The sequence below is a fragment of the Amphiura filiformis genome, chromosome 12, assembly GCF_039555335.1.
Source record: "Amphiura filiformis chromosome 12, Afil_fr2py, whole genome shotgun sequence".
In the NCBI taxonomy this organism is placed as follows: Eukaryota; Metazoa; Echinodermata; class Ophiuroidea; order Amphilepidida; family Amphiuridae; genus Amphiura; species Amphiura filiformis.
The window spans coordinates 45,260,630-45,282,651 of NC_092639.1; the positions used below are offsets into that span (position 1 = coordinate 45,260,630).

The 22,022-nt window shown below is 36.7% G+C and overlaps 1 protein-coding gene across 1 annotated transcript; it reads right to left on the bottom strand.

Moving 5' to 3' along the window:
- Positions 1–4,800: 4,800 nt before the first annotated feature.
- Positions 4,801–20,721, bottom strand: LOC140166273 (L-gulonolactone oxidase-like). Its single transcript, XM_072189683.1, has 11 exons — positions 20,544–20,721; positions 20,325–20,426; positions 16,831–16,956; positions 14,945–15,042; positions 13,959–14,049; positions 12,191–12,376; positions 11,461–11,645; positions 10,446–10,595; positions 8,977–9,141; positions 7,390–7,480; positions 4,801–6,525 (listed from the first exon to the last, which is right to left on the bottom strand). Exons 1-11 carry the CDS (start codon positions 20,574–20,576, stop codon positions 6,379–6,381), a joined length of 1,374 nt encoding a protein of 457 aa, XP_072045784.1. The 5' UTR covers positions 20,577–20,721; the 3' UTR covers positions 4,801–6,378.
- Positions 20,722–22,022: the final 1,301 nt, after the last annotated feature.

Here is a 22,022-nt window from a genome sequence, read left to right on the forward strand (position 1 = left end):
AATCACAATATAATACAAATTTTATGACAAATTGTAAAAATTTGATATTTTCAAATTTTGATATATGTGACCGTACAGCACGAATGAGCCGTAAATGTCCTCAATTGTATTCTGAGTTACAGTGTAAAATGGGCATGAAGGTCGTATTCATAGTACCTCTATTTGGTGCTACGTGTACCTCATTTACTTGGATCCTCGTAGCACCAAATTGAAATACCTATGAATATGACCTTCATGCCCATTTTACACTGTAACTCAGAATACAATTGAGGACATTTACGGCTCATTCGTGCTGTATGGTCACATATATTGAGTCCTCGAAGTAAATTATATAAATCTAATGATATATTCCTAAAGTGTATGTAGCAGGAGGAAAAAGCCGACGGTCAATTGAAAATTTTGACCTTTCATATTGAAGATATGGATTTTTTCCCAAAAGACCTTATTTTTGTTTGGTGTTTTGGGAAAAAAAATCCATATCTTCAATACGAAAGGTCAAAATTTTCAATTGATCGTCGGCTTTTATCCCACCTACATACACTTTAAGTATAAATCATCAGATTTATAAAGTTTACTTCAAGTACTGTTAAATATCAAAAATATCAATTTTAATGATTTGCCATAAAATGTGTATTAAATTGCAAATTTCAAAAAATCAAAATTATTTGATATCAGGATGACATTCTTCGTATTCAGAATGCAATTCGATATGTCTGATGTGCTCTAATGTCCCAAAATAAATACTGTCCAAACGTTCATACCCCAGCCCTTAACACGGTTTGGAAATAATTTCTTCATATTTTTGGTGTTATCTGTCGTTTACATATCCTTCCTAAAACACAAAAGTGCGACCCTCTCCAAACACCTAAATTAGCTAAAAATTTAGGACATGTTACAAAACTATATTGTCTAGAATTTTAGAAGAGTACTTTTAATATTGGCCGGTTATTTTTCACACAGCGACGTTAACTAGGCAATGTACTATTACCTATAACATTAACTAAAACACCAAAGTACGAATATTTCCAAACATCTAAATTAGCTAAAATTTAGGACATGTTAAAAACTATATTTTCTAGAACTTTAGAAGAGTACTTTTAATATTGGCCGGTTATTTTTCACACAGCGACGTTAACTAGTCATATCCCCATACTTTTAACGTAGGGCTATTTGTAGAGGTCACGCGTCAATGGGAAAGAGCACTGTGTATTGTGTATAGGAAAACGGACAGTAACTGCAGTATGAGACAGTTATGCGAACAAAATGTGGGACAGTCTTTTGCGACGGCATGCACTGAAGACCGCCCTTGTTAACAGAAAAAAGTAAATAAGAGGTGGTTCTGAAAAGAGCCGTTCACTGAAGATTTGCCCCTTGTTTAGGCTAGTCAAATTAAGAAAAGCGGTGACTCACCACTGTAACAACACCCATTTAATCACCATTCATTTCAAAGTTGGTCAAATCTTTTATAAATCCATGCCAATGTAGTGCGCTCATCATAAGGATTCAGAAAGTGTAGTTTGACGTGTCTCTTTGCGGGGCCGCAGGCGTCTGCAGTTGAAAAATGCTCCAATTTTAATGCAACTGGTCTCAAATTGATCATTTGGTAAAAATGAATCAAAAATAAGAAAGGTTACATTGTTTTGGATGTTTAGTTAAATACAGACTTAACATTTAATATGGAATATTTTTCGCAAAGTTCCAAGACTGGTTTGGATGGAGTCTGCATAGACTGCACGGGCTAAATATTAATTGGGGTGTGTCGGGGGAGGGTGTAAAATAATTGTTTGATACAAAATGTGCTTTCTATATGTTTACATTATGGTGCTCATAATGTAGCGGATTTGCCTAAAATGGTGGAATTAGGGAGGCTGAATTTGAACTTTGTGGAGGACACAATTTCAGACTTGTACATGGACCTTCTGTTATTATCATATTTATGGAGGTTTGAGGTGATATTTCTTAAACTTCGTCAGCAACTGGCATTCATCACAGCTGAAATACACTTACAATGTACCAAGTTTTTGAACAGGGGAGGAGCTTAAAATGGGGCTCTTAGAAGCTGTACGAAGTTTGAATGGCCCCCTGGGGTCAAATGTTATAAACTTACGGTACAAAAACAACTGTGTGGATTCCTGGCACACCACTCCACTCCATACATAAATTCTCCCAGTCACATTTCCCCAATATGAAATTTAAAAAAAGTACAATTAAATTTGGCAGAGGTGGGGTTCGAACTCACGGCGCACCGCTTTGGATACTCTATGAGCCTAGCGCCTTCGACCGCTCGGCCACTTGTCTTGTTGGTATCCATTTGAAACTTATTTGAACATATAATCGCAACTTCAACATAGGCCTAGCACGTGACAAGCAAAGGCAGAAAATGTACCATATTTTGGAATTTTATTTGCCTAAAAACATTAATGTGTATTAATAGCGCTCAATTGTTGTTAACTGCGTGTTACATATGATGTGCAGTAAATATTCATATATTGTTTTATACATAGGATGCTTCAATTTTGACATAAAAAATATTTCATTGAAAACCCTCTCACTCGGCTATTTAAAAAAGGTAACCACGCTTCCCTAGAATGTGCAATAAATTAGCATTAAAAGTTTTCTTATTTTAGCAGGGAATAGCAGCATTCCAGAAACTTGTCGTTTGGCGAAAAGAGGAGTAGATTCCTGGTTATCCAATGAACTCGTTGTTTCTTTGTGTACAGTTAGTTTATAACTTTTGGTCCCAGGTGACCATTCAAACTTTCTGAGTGCGTATCACTTTTAAGAGTCATATTTTTTAAAGATCCTCCCACTTTCAAAACTGGTAGATCACAGGTGCATTTCAGTTCAGACGAACACGTATTGGTATTCAGGTTCAGTAAAATCGCCTCAAACCCCAATGAATTTGAAATTTTACCCCCACAAAAATCAAATTCAGTCTCCTTAAATCCGCCATTTTAGGCTAATTCACTACATTATGAGCGCCATAATGAAAACTAATGGAAAGCACATTTACTGTCATACAATTATTTTACACCATCTCCCGACACACCCCAATTAATATTTAGCCCGTGCAGTTTATGCAGACCTCTACCAGACCAGTCTTTGAATTTTGCGAAAAAGTATTCCATATTAAATGTCAAGTCTGTAGGTAACGTCACAAAATAGGTCAACGTCAACAGGGCTCAATAGATTTGGTTCGTTTTTGCTCACACACTGAAAACACCCTTAAACGCCCACACTCACCCCAACACTACCCACACGCACCCCCACACACCCCTACAAATGCATCCAAGCCAAAATAAAAAATAGAATCCTGCAACTACATAAAAAAGGATATTGCCTTGATATAATAATATAAACAGCATGAAATGCGCTAGAACATAGCAATTTAAAAACACTCCTAAAAATCAGACATGCCAATGTCACAAGACAAAACTGCACAAACAGAGGACTTTATGGCACCTTTTTGTTCCACAAATCAGTCATATACAAGATTGAGCTCTTCCTATAACGAGCAGTTCTACACCTGGGTATGGTCAGCTTGTTGGAATTCCTCAAATTTCTTCGATGAACATTGCCTCGGGAAGGAGGGACCCAACTACTGAACTGCTCAGAGTTCATGAGTGACTTAAAGAAATTCAAACATAATTGATCTCTTCTGACACATAATGTATTGATACCACAGATCTCAAGAGCTTTGTTATAAGTTGTGTACTGCTTCCCCATGATGATCTTGCACGCTCTTCTCTGAATTCTTTCCAAATCGGCACGAGAGCAGGATATTCTGCCAGCGGTCTTACAAAACCAGAGAAGATAGTGACAAGATCATCATGGGATAAGTTGAAGTGCTTCAATAACTTGAGCATATAAAGTCTACCATTAGCTTTCTTTAAGCATATCAGACACTTGAATGTCCCATTTCAGATTGGAACTGATTTTGACACCAAGAATTTTGGCGGACTAAACAACTTGAAGGGGAACATTAGAAATGGTAAGAGGAGGCTCATCAAAGGGCTTCCTCATGAAAGACACTTTCATTGTACTACACTTATTTGGGTTAAAATCATGTGATTATTTTCAGCCCATTGCTTAAAATTGTCAAGATGGTCCTGCAGCACGGAAGTTTGTGCACGCGATCTAGGTTCTATAATTGATCGATCATCAACATATTTCAATGTGACCAATGGGGTATCAATGGCTGCGTCATTTACGACGGCGACGAAACTGAGCGGGCCAATGCGAGTACCCTGAGGCACGCCACCATTCAGTATTTTCCGCGATAGCGTACACATTGTTCCCTACCATCCAAAAAGCTAGCAATCCAGGTAACGAGGGCGAACTCCTAGGGTAATTAACTTGTTCATGAGGATGTTGTGGTACATTAGGTCAAATGCTTTACTGAAATCTGTAATAGCGATGGTACTTGTGTGTCCAGGTTTATCTGCGTTCATATGCAAAGTATCTAAAAGCTTGACCAAGTAATGAGTGGTGGAGACACCCTTGCGATGTCTTCCAACAGCCAATTTGCCATAAAGCCTTCAGCCACCTTCGCAAAGTGATATGTAAGGGACACAGGTCTTAGTTTATCACACACCGCAGGTTTTGATTTGGGGATGGGTACTACTACATCATCATCATCGTCGTCGTCGTCGTCGTCGTCGTCGTCATCATCATCATCATCATCATCATCATCATCATCATCATCATCATCATCATCATCATCATCATCATCATCATCATCATCATCATCATCATTACCTGATTACTAACAATACGTACATCACCACACCAACACAAATATAATCAGATCAATCAATTTATTTATTGCCAGTCCTCAGAGAAAATTAATATACTTAATATTTAAAATCATGTTTTATTACAGCGTAACTAGTTGCAATTGAATATATGAATACAAAACCCACCCAAGTCCATACTGGCCAAATTGAGTTATGCATGGGAAATTGTTGCTATACATAGGCCAGTCATATGTATGAAAGAACAACTCAAATTCATCCTCTGTGTCTATTGAGCATGTGAAAAATAGCATGTATGAAAGAACTACCCAAGTCCATGATTTGAGTCTTGTAAAACATTGATTGAAATCCAGTATGTATAAAAGTCCACTTGTAACACATTCATTGCTGGAGAGTGACATTTGAAAAGAAAAATGGGTTTAATCATGGAAAGTGTGTGGTTTATATTACATGGCAGAATGCTTATCGACATTATACATACCCGTGTGCTTTATTTTGTATTATATTACCAGTGTTAATCTCATTCCAACATCTTTGTATATGATTCAAAAAGTCCAGAATTTAAAATGAACAGTTTAAGCCACTCATTTGCACGTAAAACTTACCATATTGACCAGGTATATCTAACTGAAGGAATTAAAATGATACACAGGTGTTTTTTTTTCAAAATCACTTCCCATGGACTTGGGTGGGTTTTGTATTCATGTATTCAATTACAAACACAAATAAAATTGGTATAGGTTATGTATGCCTAGGTGGTAGTTAAAGCTGGTGTGTAAATGGCCAGTGCTAATTGGATCAGATCGTTATAACCGAGTAGACCTATTGCAATGTGAGTTTCTATAGTGTAGTTTGTTCTTTGTATTTCTATTTTGATACATTTCATTAAGTTTGGGTATTCAAATCCATGCTCTCCCTTTCAAAGGGATTTTTTCTTTAGTCATTGTTTAATCAGTTTTAGGATGAAAAAAAAAATTTGCAAACAAAACTAAAACATATTACAGTGAAACATATAAAAGAGATTTGTAAAAGGGATTTGGCATTTGCAGTGCCCGATTTGACGCAGTAAATATGAAGTCGGGTTCTGATTGGCTAATTGAATCACATCTTCATTACATCAGCACCTCATTCACCAATCAATCTGCGTATCATCGCGTGATGCAGGCGCAGGCGTGTCGTAGTTCTTATTTAGTGATCGGCCGGCAGCAGTGCGACAGGTCTTTCAAAAGCCTGTATTATTTAGTATTATTTACCTTCTACCATAGTCTATAAAAGAAAGGTTATAATTTACATCAAACGACATAATCTGTTGCAGCCTGTGGTGTTCATCCACAAGCCTTCGAAACCACTGATAATTGCGTTCAGTGGCGTATCTAGGTTTTCGAATAGGGAGGAGAAGCTGGAGGCATGAACATGTATTTATAATTATTACAACTAGTGAACTTGACAAGCATGTAAACGTCAGTTCCTCATCTCCTGATTTCAGTGACGTACTTCGCCGAAATTGACGAGAAAAAAAAATCATTTCCATTCCGCTGTGTCACTTTTCAAGACTTTCTGTCAAGAAGCTGTAATTTCACCGCCATCTGATCACGTGGGCATAAAAGTGTGCCCTTTACAAATTCTAAGCTTGCTGACTATCCATGCACAACACACGCTCCAAATACGCGTTGAGAAACATGCCTTGAGGGTCCATCTTTTGGCGGATCTCACAAAACTTGTTAAACTCTGGGTACATATGAGAGAACTCCTTGGCGGTTTCCTTATGAGCCTGGAAAAGGAAAATGGGATAACAAAAAAAAAAGTGCAGTAAAGTTGGGATTGTAACGGTTACACAAAGCCAACACCGCAAAGGATATGAAAATATTCATCCATAGTATCTTTGTGCAGATCTAGTAGTAAATAAATCTCTATACTGGAACTTAAATTTGCAGCTCACGTTGCTACGTTGCGTCCGAAAACATCGGACGTCAACAGGCACCTGATTGATTATGTTGCGACGTAGCAAAGTGAGTTGCAAACTTTAAGTCCAGTATTATAGATTTAATTTACAAAATTAATGTCCTCCATAGCATAAAAATGCAATTCACATTTTAAATTCCAAGTTAAGTAACATTTCTTATTAAGTTCAGCAAAATGTTCTTATTGCTTTCAACCAAGCTGTATCAAAATTATTGTTCTTCGACCGTTTTCAACAGTTTTCAAAATCATGTAGCTGAAACGGGTAAAATTGTCTAAATATTGAAATTGATAAGAGCGTTAGTTTACAATGAGAATAACACATCCTGTGAAGAAAGTAATAGCTTTTTCACGATTTTATCACACAACTAGCTTAGTCACGTATCCACATTTGTAATAACAATGATGTGTTTTGACAATATTTGAGGAATATTGAAAAGGTTTTTTTTTGAAATAGAATGTACTAATTATCAAAATAATAATTAATCCGCGTAAATATTCTAATTTCTTCATACAATTCCACACAGAATGCCAATTTAAAAAAAAATTACTTTGCAATTCCACATCTTCCCTTAGGTAACAAAGAAAAGCTTATTTATTTAAAAGGATAAAGGTAGGGAAATGACCAATTTGAACATAGTTACTAATTTTATCATCTTGCAACGGAAAGCCTTACCTTCGCCCAGTGTGGTCTTCCACCAACTCTCTTAACAATATTTTCATATGCGGCCCAATAATTTGCATAAGGAATGAATTTACCATATGGTCTGGGAAAGAGAAAGAGAGAGATTTTCGGTAACATTTCGGAAAGTTTGAATACCATTTTACGTTATATTTTAATTCCAATCATGATTATAAATCTATTTTCCTTTTTAAGGGGGGGTGGGATACAGTCACACATTTCATAATATCTTTCACACTCAATTTTAAAAAATGAGCTGAGGATATTAGTACGCCGGTTACATTGTGACACCTAAACGCTATCTAAGGACAATAGCATTTTGCGCAGACTGCTATTTACTGGAGATAGCATCTACTTATTATGCAGACTGTTATCTACTAAAGATAGCATCTGTGTCTAGGTATCCATACTGCTATCTACTGAATATAGCATCTGTTTTCAAGATATGCAGACTGTTATGGACTGATGATACGAGTAGCATTCTGTTTCCAGATATACAAACTGCTTTCAACTGACGATAGCATCTGTTTCAAGAAATGCCGACTGATATCTACTGAAAATGGCATCTGCTTCAAGATAATGAGACTGCTATCTACTGAAGATATCATCTGTTTCAAGATATACATACTGATGTCTATTGAAAATGACATATGCTTCACGATATGCAGACTGCTATCTACTGAAAATGGCATATGCTTCAAGATAATGAGACTGCCATCTACTGAAGATAGCATTTACTTTAACACTGTGCGTGGGTTCGAGTCCCCGTCACGCCACCGTGTTGCGCCCTTGGGCAAGGCGCTTTGTCTCGCTTGCTTCACCCCACCCAGGTGCAATGGGAAGCTGTTAGGGGTAGTCACAGTCGTTGTACTGATGAACCCTGCGCCATTTGTAGGCAGCAAACGTGGTTCCGACATATTCTAATAACGGCGGAATAAATGTAAAGCGCTTTGAGGCTGTTTACGGCATAAAGCGCTATATAAATATCTACATTTTTTTATTTTTTTTTATTTTTATTTTTTATTTATTTATTTTTATTTTATTTTATTTTTTATTTAAGATATGCAGACTGCTATCTACTGAAGATAGCATCTACTTCACGACATACAGACTGCTATATATCTACTGACGATATCATCTGTTTCAAGAAATGCAGACTGCTATCTAAGGACATTGGCATCTGCTTCAAGATATGCATAATTTGTAGACTGCTATACTGAAGATGGCGTCCGTTTCACGATATGCAGTATGCTATCTACTAAAGATAGCATCTGTTTCAGACAGGAGGTTCTCAGAGGTGAAACCGATATGCGCAGACTATATGCAGACTATTATCTACAGAAGATGGCATCTACTTTAAGAAATGCAGACAGCTATCTAGTGAAGATAGCATCTTCTTTAATATGTAGAATGCTATCTATTGAAAATTATGTAAATAGCATCATGTTGCCACACATTTTCTTATTTCTGAGTATGCTCAGTTGCGCCAGTCTCGCCAGACCATTTTGATTTACATGTGTGTATTTATACAAAATGGTGAATATCAAAATGATGAATATTTTTGATGAAATTTTTACTCACCTATATACAAGAATGTTAATGAAGCATGTGTCTCTACCATAAGCTGGACTAATCATGATATTATCGCTTCGACAGAACCGTACTTCAATCCAGAAATGGGCAGCCTGATTGGGATTTTCTCGCAACCATGCTCGCAATTCTCTCAGCACTGTTGCCGTGTGCTCCCTATAGATATGTAAGTTGTAAGTATGTAAGTTAACAAGCATACAAATTATGCATTAGGAAACGAATTTGGAGAAAACCTTCTGTTAATAAAATACTATGCTGAGCCACCAGCCTGGGTGGCTCACGCTCCAGTAATTTCAGATGATTGAACTCAGTAATACATAAAAGAATGTTTTCCAATTCATGAAAACAAATAGATAATCAGCTTATCGGATTAAAAGCTTAGAGGAAAGGTCTTGCTGCTCAGCGAGTGTTTGTAATTATCAGATTGTTTTCTCCAAATTCATTCTCTAATGGAATGTTTACAAAATACGTTATGTTTGCTCATGAGCATTTATATTATTAAGGCTGTAATGGAAGAAGTAAAATTCTTATGTTTTTAGATCTGGAATATGCACGTCTTTATATATATACGATAATAACACAAGAACTGTTAACACCACAACTTTTACACGGTTTCTGATCCACATTTTTTAATACAAATACGATATAGTCAAATTTTTCTTAGAGCTAAAACTTTTGTTAAAAGGGATCACACAATTTTACAGTAGTATAGTAACCGGCTCCCTGCTTTTCATGATAATAAATTTAAAACGTACGCACAAAATATGTTAACAAGGAATGTTTTTTATGTCCCATGCATAAACATTTATACATCACAATTATCTGATCATACAAAAATGAATCTTAACGTAAACTAAAAGCATGTGCTCTTGTAATTTTGTGATAGCGAGGTTCCAGAACCTGACACCGACACAGTCATGCACCCTCACTGATAATAACTACCTGGCCTGTGGACCGATCCTATACCTCTACAGAGGACCAGTGGCGTAACTACTATAGGTGGGGGGGGGGGGTCGCCCCTGACAAAAATCGACCATTTGTGCCATTGCCACTCCATCCAGTTGCCATGGTTATAGAGTTGATTCTTTGCAATTTGTGTGCCTTTACCAAAGTCATCCTGTATTTTTTTAATTACAAACTCTACGTACCCCCACATACTAAAACACTTCCCTACCGCTCTGATACACATCCACATACTCCTACATATGTGATGCTATCAAGCAAAATCAGTCGGAACTCGGAAATATTAAATTTTCAGTTTCTTATAAGACAGTAAGAGGCATTTACAAAGCTGCATTTTGCAGAAAACCCATTTGAAATTGAACTACATGTTCCAAAGATAAGAGCAATTAAAGAGTTTCCAAAACAAAAGGAAATATATCCTTTGTTTGGCTATACCTCAAAATCAATATTTCCGAGTTCCGACTGATTTTGCTTGATCGCATCACATGCTTAATTACCTTGGTATTGCCCAATCAGTAACATACTGTGGAAAGAAGCAGTCAAAATTGAACACCTTTCGACTGATGTTGATTCGTTCCAGTGGCTTACTAAACAACAGGTAAAACAATGTACGGTTGATAAACCCTACGGTTGATGGGAAAAATGAACTGAAACAAAAGAACAAGAAAAAGTTAAATATTGACATGATCAGAGATGGTATAAATGAATTGCAGCATACCTATAATTGAAGACCGAATTAAAAAGATTAGTTGGTGCGACGTGATTGGTTACTGACCTGCGCAGTACGACATTTTAGGTTTGGTTGACAGGTCGTCAACGCAAACAGTCTTTTTTTACTTCGGTCTTCAATTAAAACTTTATATATATGAGATGATGGTTGAAATTATACGTTAACCATTGGAACATGGATTGTTCCACTAAGTAAAGTGATTTTGTTTTATTTCTTCCGTGGTCGGGATACGCGCTGGTGATCGGCGATTGCGTAGAAGTGACGAGGTCTCCTCCCCTTATACTCGCCGATGACCAATCCGTCTTGTTGCCAAGACTGTTGATCAGCCAATCGGCGTGATTGTTTATCGCCTGTGTGTTTACGCTCGTGTACGCGATACGCACAGCTCCGACCACGGAAGAAATAAAAAACAACAACTTTTGTACGACAATTGAAATGGGGAAATACACCTTTCATCTGGTGGTATTTTGTACAATTTCAGAAATCTCGACATCATTATCATTATCAATATTATTATTATTATTATTATTATTATTATTATTATTATTATTATTATTATTATTATTATTATTATTATTATTATTATTATTATTATTATTATTATTATTATTATTATTTAGCAAAAGTTAATTTGATGAACTGACAGTGCGACTAGTATTGACAGGTGAGAAGACCGGTGGTGTCTATTATTTCCATGTCTTAGTGAGTATCCTAGCAGTATCATTTTGAGCAGGTTGAAGTTTATGAAGTTGGTTCCTTAAGAAAGAAGATGAATAACTCACCTCAACCAATAGGCAAACTGAACACAATGATACCCAACAAATGTACTCCAGAACCAGCTGCTAACATCACTCACTGGCTCCTTAGTTCTATCCATACGACTCATTAAGACAGACTCGGTGTGTGGCATCAAGGAAAACTTAAAATGCTCACTGCTGGCTATATGCTCATCTAGATTGTCTAGGACCTGGTGTAAATCAACATGATAAAAAAGAAACGGTGGATGAATCCTTCATTTGAATCAAGGTGATCGTTACTTTGTAGTAGCGTGTGAATGATCATAATATTTTATTCCGTATACTAATTCGGCTAGTTTATAAAGCGGGGTAACCCTATTGGTGTAGGATATGGAATGTCTTCAAACTTACATACAATGTCAAACATTGTTCCCTTCCTTTATGCATCCATGTAAAAATTTGACACCGCCAACTCGTGCTGTACTGCTGTGTCCCTGTTGGCGCCCAATGTTATAGTTTCATTACTTTTCTGTAACTTCCCGCCCCTTTTTCATTAATAATTCTTCTTGCCGCCCTTTCTATCTCGCACTTTTTTCTTTAATAATTCTTCATGCCGCTCCTTCATCTTCCACCGCCGATTCTTTTTTGCTGTCCCCTGCCTTTACCCGGGGGGGGGCTCGTGCCTCCAAAGCCACCCCTCCCCAAATACGCGCATGCCTTTTGTACAATAGAGGGTTTAACTTAGATGCTCAACTGAAAAAACGTTCAAACTTACTTCATCTAATGTGCCTGGCCATTGTCTTTGGTGCAGCTTAAAAGCAGGTTCACATTGAAGTGTTACCGCGGTGATGACACCTAGGGCACCAAGGCTGCAGCATGCTGCACGGAATAGATCGGTGTTTTCTGTGTGGGAACATATCACTTCCTTGCCAGCTGCTGTTATTAGTTCTATTTCCAATACCTTTGGAGAAACATAAAACAAAGAAGTAAACGGAGAAGTATTCAAAACAAAAACATGTAAACAAAGAAAGAATCTAACTAAGAGCCAAACTATTGTATTAGGACTACATTGTGCTGAGCCACCAGCCTGGGTGGCTCACGCTCCAGTAATTTCAGATAATTGAGCTCAGTAATACATTAAAGAATGTCTTCTAATTCATGAAAACAAATAGATAATCAGCTTATCGGATTAAAAGCTTAGAGGGAAGGTCTTGCTACTCAGCGAGTGTTTGTAATTATCAGAAGGTTTTCTCCAAATTCATTCTCTAATGTGTCTCGTGACTGGAATAATAAATATAATATTATATACATAATTTACGTTTATACATCAAAATGGGCAATCTTCTCAAAAAAAGTCATATTTAGTAATATCGCATATAGGTTGCACCTGTGCGAACCTCTTGTTTAATAATTGCAACTAGTATATCATCCATGTTAGCCATGTACCATGACTTTGAGAAAGTAGCAACAAAATACTTTTCCTAGCGTTTAATAACAGAGCTTGTGGGTGAGTGTGTGGGTGGGATGTGCGTGGGGTGTGTTTGGGAGTGGGGGTGGGTCTGTATGAGTGTATGGGGCCTATGTACTAGTCAATGCTGTTTTGATATTTTTGTAATTTTCTCATATCGTGTATATGATTATTATTATGTTGTTGAATTTGTATGTAAAATTGTTGCAATTCGGTTTTTATACTGTGATGACAATTTCTTAATAAACCTTTTATGAATGGATGAATGAATGAGCTTACAATAAGCAAGAATGTGTTTGTTTCTTACGACAGAGTAGCAAGTCGCAAAAATAAACATTTGCGTTAAAATAAACATACATCTACAAAATAATAAGAAGGTTTGGCGAGAAGTTCCGCAGTAGGCTTCACGGTTCACCTCCCCCACCCATGTCAAAAAATTCATAAGCTACCTAAAATGGCATTAAAATAACCTTTATTCATTACCTGTACCATATCACTAGTGGAAAATTTGCAATGAGAATTCTTTCAAAACGATGAGAATTGGACAAAAGTATGAGAATTCAAAATTTTCTCATTTATATAAAAATGAATGAGAAATACCAATTAACGTGTCAACCACCTGTCACATTGTTTTAAATGAGAAAATTAACAACTTGTGACAGGTTGTTGACACGGTAATTAATATTTCTCATTCATTTGGATGAGAAAATTTTATATAAATGAGAAAATTTTAAATTCTCATACTTTTGTCAAATTCTCATCGTTTTGAAAGAATTCTCATTTTAAATTTTCCACTAGTGTATGTCATGTATGTGTCCAATAAGCTTAAGGCCGTATATCATGTATATGTACATCTAGTAATGTTCCTTAGCTAGGAATGAGGGTATGTATATAGCTAGGCGTTGGACCGAAAGGTTTTTTTAAAGACCTGGTTTTTGTGTGTTCCTGGTGAGTATCGCCATATTTTAAGGAGGTCCTATACAATGAACAGTATCACTGCCCTAATTGTACCTTGTATTAGATACGGTGGTCAAACAAATTATAAAAGTCAGTTCCCTTTTATGACTTCTCTTACCTGAGTTGATATAATACCATAGTTGGCCCCTGTACCATGAGTCCCTGTACATATCATCCCAGCTATCGTTACCTCTGAAATTGCTGCAATGCTGAAAAAACCCATTATAATGATTATGTGGTTGCTGTTTAGTATAGAAGATATAAAAGGATGTGTTTCATTAAAGATAATTTTTGGAAGTTAATAAAGCAGCTACCTTTACCGCTATTTTGCCTCGACAATTTTCACGGGCCGAACTATTTTAATGTTATACATGTACTGCGTCATCTTTCTGACACTTTTGGCCTAAAATAGGGAAATGTTCATAATTTATATCATTTCACTGAGGGGGGGGGGTAATATTGCTCCCTTACCACCTCGCGCCACCACTGATTCTTAGATGATTGGGATTGAAATACTAGAATTCTCCGAGAACAAAACTATTGAACAACAGTAAAGTAGGTAATGGGGATACGAATCCTGCACAAGAACAAATAAAAACAATGCGGAACGTTCCCCATTGTGTTTATTTGTTCTTGTGCATGATGCGTATCCCCATTACCTACTTTACTTGTATTATGCTGGGGAAACGATTAAGCATCAGCAAGGATATCTTGTACTTGTGTACATGCGTAATATTTGTTTGTGTGTATTGTATACCTCGACTACTCACATTAGAGCCAGTTTTAACCACCGTTTATAGGTGGGAGCTGGTACCCTAATAGATAGAGCGTCCGTTTAGTGATCGGAAGGTCGTGGGTTCGAATCCCATATCGGCACATTCCCTAACTTTTTTGAAGTTGGGTTGTGTGCAGGTCGGGATTTGTGTTTATCTGTTGTCTTGTTTAGTTGTAGCACTTTGTGTTTTTCTTTTTTTCATTGAACAACACAAATTATTTACATTTCAAATTATTCCATATATGCCTCATTTGGTATCTTTGGAAACTATTTTGCATATTTTGTCTTTAGTTCTATAAAAAAATAAAAATAAAAGAGTAACCATTTACTTTTGCATTGCCATTCCATGTGGTTCCAACACATCATCAATGAGGTCTTTCAGCAGACACCCACTCTGAACTTTCACTGTACAGTTCTTTTCGTTAATCTGTGAAAAGACAGTATTGAAAAGCAACAATATGATAAAATATAACATATTAATTTTTTGTAAAATATTCTGTCACCATGGTAACCGATACCCAGTTTGAGCTATACTGCGCCAAAAAGTATCCTTACACTTGGAAAAATATTCAAAATTCAAAACTGAACCATATTGGGTAAATTTGTATTTTATTAGAAGCGCCATTTAATCCGGCACATTATGACACCCCATTGAATCCAATGTGACTTCGAGAAGCAAAGTTACAAGCATTTGATTAGACGAAGGTCCAGTTTTAAAAGTGACAAACTGGCCTATTCAAAACTTCACGGACTAGACATATGGTTTGAGAGTGGTGAATGGCCAATTTATGCGTACCTTTATTTCAAAACAAAAGGAACAAAGGAAAACTGAAACAAAAGATCTGACAAATAAAATGAAAGTTATGAAAATTACAGAGAAGTAAGAACTGAAGTAAAAAAAACTGCTTCAGATAAAGATACATTGACGAAACTGTGTTGTGTCTTTGTTGCGCTTGCTGGAATCTTTTTGCGCCTTGTATAGACCAGTTTGTCACTTTTAAAACTGGACCTTGGTCTATTCATATCGCTTGTAACTTCACTTCTTGAGGTCACATTAGATTCAATGTGGTGTCATAATGTGCAGGATTGGATAGTACATCTATAAAAAAACAAATTTTACCCCAATATGGTTCAGTTTTGAAATTGTGATTATTTTTCCAAGTGTAAGCATACTCTTTGGCGCAGAATATTTGGATGCTTAATGTACATTTCACACAAGAACACATATGAAATCCACCTTAAAGTTAACAATCTCTGATGTGCTTGCAATTACGCATGTTTTGGGGGATATTCTTTAATATGTATAGTGCTTTTATAATTGTTTCAACGACATTGCATATCCAGAGGCTCGAGATACCGGTACAAAAAGACTCGAAAGACCCCCCACACACACACACCCACATTTTAGATTATCGGGCGCCATGGCGAAAGATAATTGGGGTTAACAATTAATAATATAGTCGGCAAACAATATTTCGAGTTTGTCAGCGGGACGATCGGTACGCGTCCATATCCCAAAAAGTAAGAAAAATATTTTGGAAACTGATTTAATCACTTGAAATATAATGAATATTGTATGTATTAATTCAAAAGTTGCAACAGCAAATAATCAACATCAAAACAATTGGTATTCAGCCGAAATATTGCACTGAAGATAAAAAGTGTTGCAGCATACAATACTGAAACAGCATCCATTACTTGCTTTAATTATGCAATTAAAATTTGCTTTAATGACAATTTTTGTGTTGCAGCATCCAAATTACAGCCACAAATTATTCATGCATATTATTGCATACAATAAAATGCCAGTTATTAAAATATTATCGCATATAATAATTTAAAAATGCCAGTTATTAAAATGTATGATAAAGCCAATTGATTCAGTTCCTCTTCTATCATACTATCATATTAAATACGTTGCTGTATTTGTGAGTGAAAGTTTGTGTTAGTGTGTAACAGCTTTAATTATGATGATAATAATGCGATGATAATAATAATAATAATAATAATAATAATAATAATAATAATAATAATAATAATAATAATAATAATGATGATGATGAGATGATGATGATGATGATGATGATGATGATGATGATGATGATGATGATGATGATGATGATGATTTTGAGACAATTTTTTTTTTTAAACCGATATTTTGTTAACATAACCCATCAGTTCAATATTATCTTGATGAGACGAACAATATTCTTACATCAATCAGCTGGTTAAATCTGCGCATGTCAATCATGTATCCATCTGTACAGGCAATATCTGATGGCGAATGACCATAACCACATACTTTCACTCGTTTGCTTAGTCGCCTTGCTTCCTTTAAAATCTGTAACGTAATGATCCCGGGGTAATGATATTAAAATCATGTATGTCTGATAGCTCTTTATAAATATACCGGAAGGGGAGGGGGTCCCAACTTTACAAAAAGTCGCCGTCAATAAAATTGTGACCTACATTTTGATCATCAAAAATTGTATTATATTTTTCTTTCCAAAAATGTATGACTCCCAGTATATTTGGGATCCACCTTCCGAAGAAAATGATAGCCCAAGCACTTATAGACCATCATGAGAGATCACCTGTTTATAGTGAGTCCACTGTTCCCAAAAGACCCAAAGGCTTACCCCTAAAGAACAGCTGCAATCAAATTGTCAAATGGAGGCATTTCGAGGCTTTTGGCAGTTACAAAAATAAGCCTCTCTACTAGAATAGTCGGAAAGCGTAGTTCCAACCGAGAGTTCCAATAGTTTTAGCAATAAACTTCTTACACATGGCTCTAATATTATTGGAGGACTCGGGACTCGGACTCGGACTCGAGTCCTTTTTTGAAGGACTCGGACTCGGACTTGGACTCGGGAGCTAAGGACTCGGACTCGGACTCGGACTCGGACCCAAGGACTCGGGGACTCGGCTCCGAGTCCTCCTCGAGTCCGGCAAAATAGGGTCTTTTTAGGTCTTTTATTTTTGTTCATTGTAAACTTCCTCTTATGCTTGATCAATGATCACATTAAGTAATTTTGCCTGCAAATAAATTCAGTTTGTGAATAAAAGTACAACCAAAAGCAAGATTGCTTTCAGTTATATCTTTAATTGGTTAAATGGATTTTAATCCTAATCGTTTGTTCTGACATGACTGCTTTGTTAGGTCTACGCAAGTCTAGAATGTACATGAATAATAATACCCTTGGGCATTTAAGTTAAAATTTTGGAAGGGGTGTGCGGAGCCAAACTTTGGGAACTAAGAACTGATTTTGGGGCAAAATAGGGGCTTGATGAATGAAATTTCAACATTTTTGTAGAGGTCTGTGAACTTAAATTGGGCAAAATTATAGGCTTTGGAGCTAACAAATTCAAAATGTTTCCAAATTTGAGCTAAAGAGCTACAATTTTCAGAGTGTTAGGCTCAATGAACTGGAGCATGATGCAAATGTGGGTCTTAAGGAACTGCCGAAGAGCCTGAAAAAGGGACCCTTGACCACCGCACATACAATGTACCCGTACCACCTTTACATATGAGTGACCCCCCCGGAATAATACTGCATAGGCCAGCCAGATCCAACATCCCTTTCGTTTGGCACCTGAAGTTTGGTAGTGACGTCATATTTTGATTGTCATATTGCATCTTTTGCCTCTCTAAAATATAATACGTTACTGTAAGTCTTTGATTACTCTGTTTCTAGGCCCGGGGGAGCACTCCCATATATTGACATACGTCATGTGTCCATGAAATTACCCCGTTATTTTTGGCAAATCCAACACCCAATGATCCCATTTTCTTCAGTAGTTTACACTGAATGACCCCCTTTTTTGAACAATTAGTCCTCAAAATTGACATTTCGGCACGCTTCGCGCGCATTATAAAAAAAAAAAGAGTTTTGTCTATTTTGAACTGTAAAATTGGGTAAAAAGCTTTTTTTTATCGTTAATGATGTGAAATTTTGAGCGCTCCCATATAAAATCACCCCGTTTTTGACATTGCCACTGAACACCGAATGACCCCTTTTTTCTGAAAATTTCTACACTGATAGACCCCTAGTTTCGTACGCTGGTGGGCACAGGCATGTCAATTTCACATTCGAGAGCCCCCCACCCCACCCCGGGTTTCAAGGTATGCTACCTAGGGGCTAAGCAAAAATTATGAGCATTGGGGGGAAGGTAAAATTGGGGGTAAGAATTTTTTGGCCGATCGAAAGGGAGGGTGGAAGCAAACCGAGAGGGGGGAACAAGCAATTTTGGCACATATGGGGCACCTTTCAAATAAAATGCTCTAAAAAGCTTATAGACATGATTAAAAACAGTACGGAAACGCTTACATATGCAAATTTCCCCTGCTCGCTGCGCTTACAACATATATCTAAATTGGGATCCCCAAAAATGGCATGTGGAAAGATTTTTGGCAGGCCGGGAGGGGGAGGGGACAAGTGATTTTTGAGCAGGCCGAGAGGGGATAAGCATTTTTTGCAATTTCACCCCTCCCCGGCCCCGGCTCCGCATAATTATTGCACAGCCCCAAAACAATAATAGGCATGCCAGGTGGGACTAGCAAATTGTGTATTTACAAGAAAATAATATAGAACTAAAATTCTGGTTAATTATATAAGCCTACGTTGATATTAAGTATTGGTGAAAAACCTGGGGCTTGAATTTGATACATAAGGACTCGGACTCGGACTCGAACATTGAGGACTCGGACTCGGACTCGGACTCGGACATCAGAAATTGGCAGGGACTCGGACTCGGACTTGGACTCGGACACCAAGGACTCGGACTCGGACTCGGACTCGGACTCGGACTCGGATGACGAGGACTCGACTACAACACTGCTAATACACCCTCCTCATTTTGATCCATATGAACTTGTTCGCCAGGTCACAAACATGTCCGTATTAAAATTACAATTCCGACCCACTATTAGTATCAGTTAGCCCTATTAGTATGTACTACTTCCTATTCCAGAAAAATACAGCACTAATTTTCTGGGATTAAAAAAAAATCATCCTGTTTTGCCTAATGAACAGAACTCCTAATCCTTTAGTTAGTCCTAACTAGCAATAAAAGTCAAATTTTAATATTTGGCCAATTTTTTTTTTTTTTTTCCAAAACATGCGTTTTTAGTGTGTTTTTCGTATGCTGTGACAATCAAGCCCAAAGACTTGTACTAAGAATAATTTCAATTTATGCATTCTAATTTTTGGAAAAGACATATTTCATTTTTATAACCAACCATTTAATTAAAGTAACACAAAAAGGGGAAAATTGCAGCAAAATTTCGCATAATACTCAAGATTTTGAATGCTTAGACTTGTTCCAAGTATGTGATTTTTGTGACTCGATTGTCAGAAAACATGCCGAAAATGCATGTTTTTGCCTCTTTTTTTCCAAGATATTAGTAAAATAGTGAGCTTTTTCTTTTATACCCAGTTAGAAGAATGATTAGGATTGAGCTATGTTTCATTTGGCAGAATTAACTTGATAATATTTTTTGAATCCCAAAAAGTTAGTGCTGTATTTTTCTGGAATGGGGAGTAGGGCCTTTTGACCGGGTTTGACCTACAGTTTGACCGTGGTAATCTCTACAAAACACAATTCTCTGAGAACTGCTCAAATAAAACCAAGAGAGCGTGTCAATTGCAATACAAGCAGACACCAGTGTAGCAGCTGAGTATACATAATTTTAACTACATATATAATTACCTGAATTATTTCTTCGGTAGTTGTAGGTTCAAAATACAGCTCGGGTTTACACGTAAACGTTGTTGCCCAGTTTGTGAATGAACGCCCCTGTTCTCCTGATATCTACATGTAGAATGAAAAACATAATGCATGAATATATAAACGTGATTAATACCACGTTATATTTATTATGTTTAATATACGTACGATATACGCTTTACACGATAGGACTACACTTACCTTGCAAGATGCCATATTTACACTGACTTTCATACATGTATTGATGATTGTACATTTACCACTAACTGCACAGCTTGATTCTGTGATTCAGCACCTCGCACATAATAGTAAATGCCGCGCGCGGTAAATGCGGGTTTTTTTTTAATATGGCAAGCCATAAAGAACAAAAGGGAACAAAGACATTGTTACCATGACTACTTGTTTAAAAAAAAGTTCACAGAATCTGAGCAAAAACATGACACAGCAAATTCGGTTCAATGTCGCGTCGTCCATCCTTCAATTAAAAAAAGAAAAATCAACAAGGTCAATTTTATTTTATTCAAACAAGGTCATACTTGGTAGCTTGTAACAAATATTACTATAATAAATTTGAGGTGATAAGAAAGAAAATAGTAAGAATTGGAATCATTGGAACTATACACGGAAGCGCGAAGCGCCGGCAGCCGGCGAAAAAGAAGCCAGGCCGTATGAAATTATTGTTTTGGTTCTTGTACAGAGAAAAATACGTTTTTTTGTTCAAATGTGAGATTCTGGGGGATAAACCCCTTAACCACAGCCAGCAGTTGAATACTCGATACATCGTGAAGTTATCGTAGCCACACAGACCCAGTAAACAGAAAACGTTTTCGACATCATTCGCAAAACGTCATAAAAGGTTGTCAGAAAATTTTTAAATGTCGGGTTATATAAAGGGTATATTAAGGGTATAAAACGTTTTCATAACATTTTAAAAACATTTTTTGATAATCTACTGCCCAACAAACACAAAATGTTTTACAAAAAACGTTTAAATGTCGGGTTATATAAAGGGTATAAAAACGTTTTAATAACATTCCAAAAACATTTTTGAAAAATTGATACAAAACATTCTAAACAGAATGTTATTTTGGGGTGGAAAAAATATTTTGCGAAAAATTCTTGCCCAAAATATTTGCAATAACCCCCCCCCCCCGGGGTACACATAATTATTGCACCACCCCTTAGTGCATTAATAGTGTTTTGTATTGTGTTCAGGTAGCACGTCAGCATTTCTGGAGAGTGGTGACCATGAGTAGAGGAGTTTGTTCTATCTGATGTCCATACTAAAAATGGATAACGAGGCTTTAGACCACACTGTGAAATAAATTACATTACCATGACTACAGACATCAGTATAACTTACCGTCTCTACTTCTTCAAGGCACTTCCTATTCCAAGTACGCGAATCTGCTGACCTATGATCGTTTTTCTTGACAAAGTCTTCATCAAGCTGATCACAATAAATAATACAATAAATTGTAGTCACTTTCCTATGTCATAAAATAGGTAAAATTTTGGCCGAATCCAGGGATCATAAAGAATAGCGCATGGCTGTGAAATCCCAATTGTAGAAGTACCGTGTCTGTCCATGAATTTCATGATATCAGAAATATAAATGGCATGTATTGTTTTTAGATGCGGTCAATTCCCCCCAGCTGACTTTACACAATATATCCTGTC